Source organism: Rhea americana, unplaced genomic scaffold (genome assembly GCF_003343005.1).
Source record: "Rhea americana isolate MKP2758 unplaced genomic scaffold, rheAme1 scaffold_27, whole genome shotgun sequence".
Lineage (NCBI taxonomy): Eukaryota > Metazoa > Chordata > Aves > Rheiformes > Rheidae > Rhea > Rhea americana.
In genome coordinates, this window is record NW_028186390.1 from 7,338,452 (window position 1) to 7,340,717 (window position 2,266).

Here is a 2,266-nt window from a genome sequence, read left to right on the forward strand (position 1 = left end):
GACCGTGGGATGCAGGATGCAGATTGCGGGGTGTGAGATGCAGATTGCGGGATGCAGGATGCAGATTGCGGGATGAAGGATTGCAGGATGCAGACTGCGGGAAGAAGGACGCAGGGTGCCGGATGCGGGATGCTGGTTGCGGGATGCCAGATGCTGGATTTGGGGTGCAGGTTTTGGGTTGCAGGATACGAGACGCAGGCTGGGGCTGTGGGCAGCCAGACCCTGGCAGCTTCGCTACCACGTGGCAGTGCAGCTGGGGAGTTTTCTCAGGGATTTCTCTTCTGGTGGCCAGAATTTCATCAGGGATGGGGATTTCCTCTGATGCAGGCAGCTTTTGTGCCAACCCTTAGCATGAAGTGGGCAGAAAGAGGCCCACGCAAGCCGGCCYGCTGCCGGGCAGGAGGGGGCTGGCAGGGGGGAGAGGCGGACGGTCTTCCCTCCCGGATCCAGAAGGCCGCRGAGGGACGGAATAACTGAGGCCGCTGCTGGAGAGCAGACGGGGCAGAGCTGCTCGCTGGGGTGGGACGGGGCCTGGGAGCACCCAGGGGAGTCCTCCTCCTGCGGAGAGGAGGTTGGCGCAGCACCAGCCTTCGGAAGAGCCGCGGCTGCCGGAGCGCCGCGCGGACGGGACGGGGCGGGACGGAGCGGGACAGAGCGGGCGCGGGGCCGGCCGTGCGCCGCGGCGCCGGGCAGGGGGTGGGGGGGACGGGACGGGGGACGCGTCCCCGGCCCCTCACCTGAACTGCGGGTTGTTGACGAGGGAGCGGAGGGCGGCGGTGAAGGCGGCCGCCTCGCCGTGCAGCCGCGCCGAGCAGGAGCGGGCCATGGGCCGCCGCCGGGAGCGCGCCGGAGGAACGCGGAGCAGGCCGGAGACGGGAGGCAGGAGGGCCCCGGCGGCGGCAGGGGGGAGGAGGAGGAAGAGGAGGAGGAGGAGGAGGCCGGCCGGCCACGGCACGGCCCATCGCCGGTGCAGCCTGGCTCGCTCGGATTTGCTATGGATACAAAAAAAATAAATAAATAAGTAAAACAGAAAGGCAGCGCTGCAAACGGTGCCGAGGCGTGAGGCAGGCGCCGTGCCGGGGCGGGGGGAGACCCGCTCCCCTTGGCGCGGCTCCCRGCTGGCCCCACGGCCGGGGCCCGGGCGCCCACGCAGGGACCCACCTTTGCTCCCCGCAGGCGAGCGAGGGAGAGGGAGGAGCAGGGACAGACAGACGGATGGCGGCGAGGACAGAGACCCCGCGGGAGCAGGGCTCAGCTGCCGGCGTGCCTGGCGGTGCCAGCCGGCAGCAGGCTCTAAACACCTCGCACGGGAGACAGAAGCACAAAAGCTTTTTCTCCGCTTTCCTCGAGCAGCGCGGCGGCCGGGCCGAGCAGAGGCGCAGCGCTCCGGGCGGCCGCCGCGGAGCGGCCGGGTGGGCTCCGCCAGCCAAAGCCCGCTCGGGGCCGGGGCATGGCAGCAGCCTCGGGGTGTCCTGTCCCCCCCCGCTGGGTTCGGCCACCCCGGCACCGGGCCATGGCCCCGCCGGCGCCCGCACRCCCTCCCGGGCATCCCGTTCGCACCAATGCCGTAGGAGAGGCTGCCCAGGAGGAACGAGCACCCAAAGGATGCTGCCAGGGTCCCGCAGCTGGGGTGCCAAGCAGAGATGGCTGTGGCGCAGCAGGCTCCTCTCCACCCATCACTCTCCCTTGGCACGTTAGATACCTGCGAGCTCCTTCCAGGGCTGCCGGGAGGAGATGGGGCCGTCATGTCTCCAGTGCTGTGGTCCCTCTCCCTTGATCCTCCTCCTTTTCTGGTGCTCTAGGAGGTCCCTGGGGTCATGGTGATGCTTTTTTCCTGTTGAGGCTGTGAGGCTGGAGGACCTGTGCTGGGGGAAATYGTGCCCCCAGTGCTGGCTGCAGTCCAGGGCTGAGAGCTTCTCCCGGGCTTAGCATGCACACACACACAGAGTCTACGCTGGCAGGCCAAGACCTGGGGCCATCTGGCCACACGCTGGGTGACGTAGCTGGTTCTGGGCTTGAGCTGGCTGCCTTCCCTGGCCATGCAGGGCAGCTGGACGCAGCGGAGGGCGAGAAAGGACCAGGGTGTTGAAGGACCAGGAAGCAAAGAGTTACCGGAGCCRTGCCCCAGGGCCAGGGCCTTGGAGCATTTCAGTGTCACATAGCAACACCTCACACTCCACCACCRATACAGACACAACAGGTTTTGCTCTGCAGCCTGCTGAGACCAAGGGGGACGGGTGGTCCGACCACAGAGCAGCCCCGGGGG

The 2,266-nt window shown here is 68.0% G+C and overlaps 1 protein-coding gene across 1 annotated transcript in view; it reads right to left on the reverse strand.

Moving 5' to 3' along the window:
* Window positions 1-1,194, reverse strand: part of BTBD19 (BTB domain containing 19) — a 7,993-nt gene extending 6,799 nt beyond the window's left edge. Inside the window, exons 1-2 of the mRNA XM_085308202.1 lie at window positions 1,162-1,194; window positions 738-992 (exon numbers count right to left, since the gene is read on the reverse strand). Coding sequence (XP_085164328.1) covers window positions 738-826 — 89 coding nt within the window. The 5' untranslated portion in view covers window positions 827-992; window positions 1,162-1,194. The remainder of the gene's footprint in view (window positions 1-737; window positions 993-1,161) is intronic.
* Between the last annotated feature and the right edge of the window lie 1,072 nt (window positions 1,195-2,266).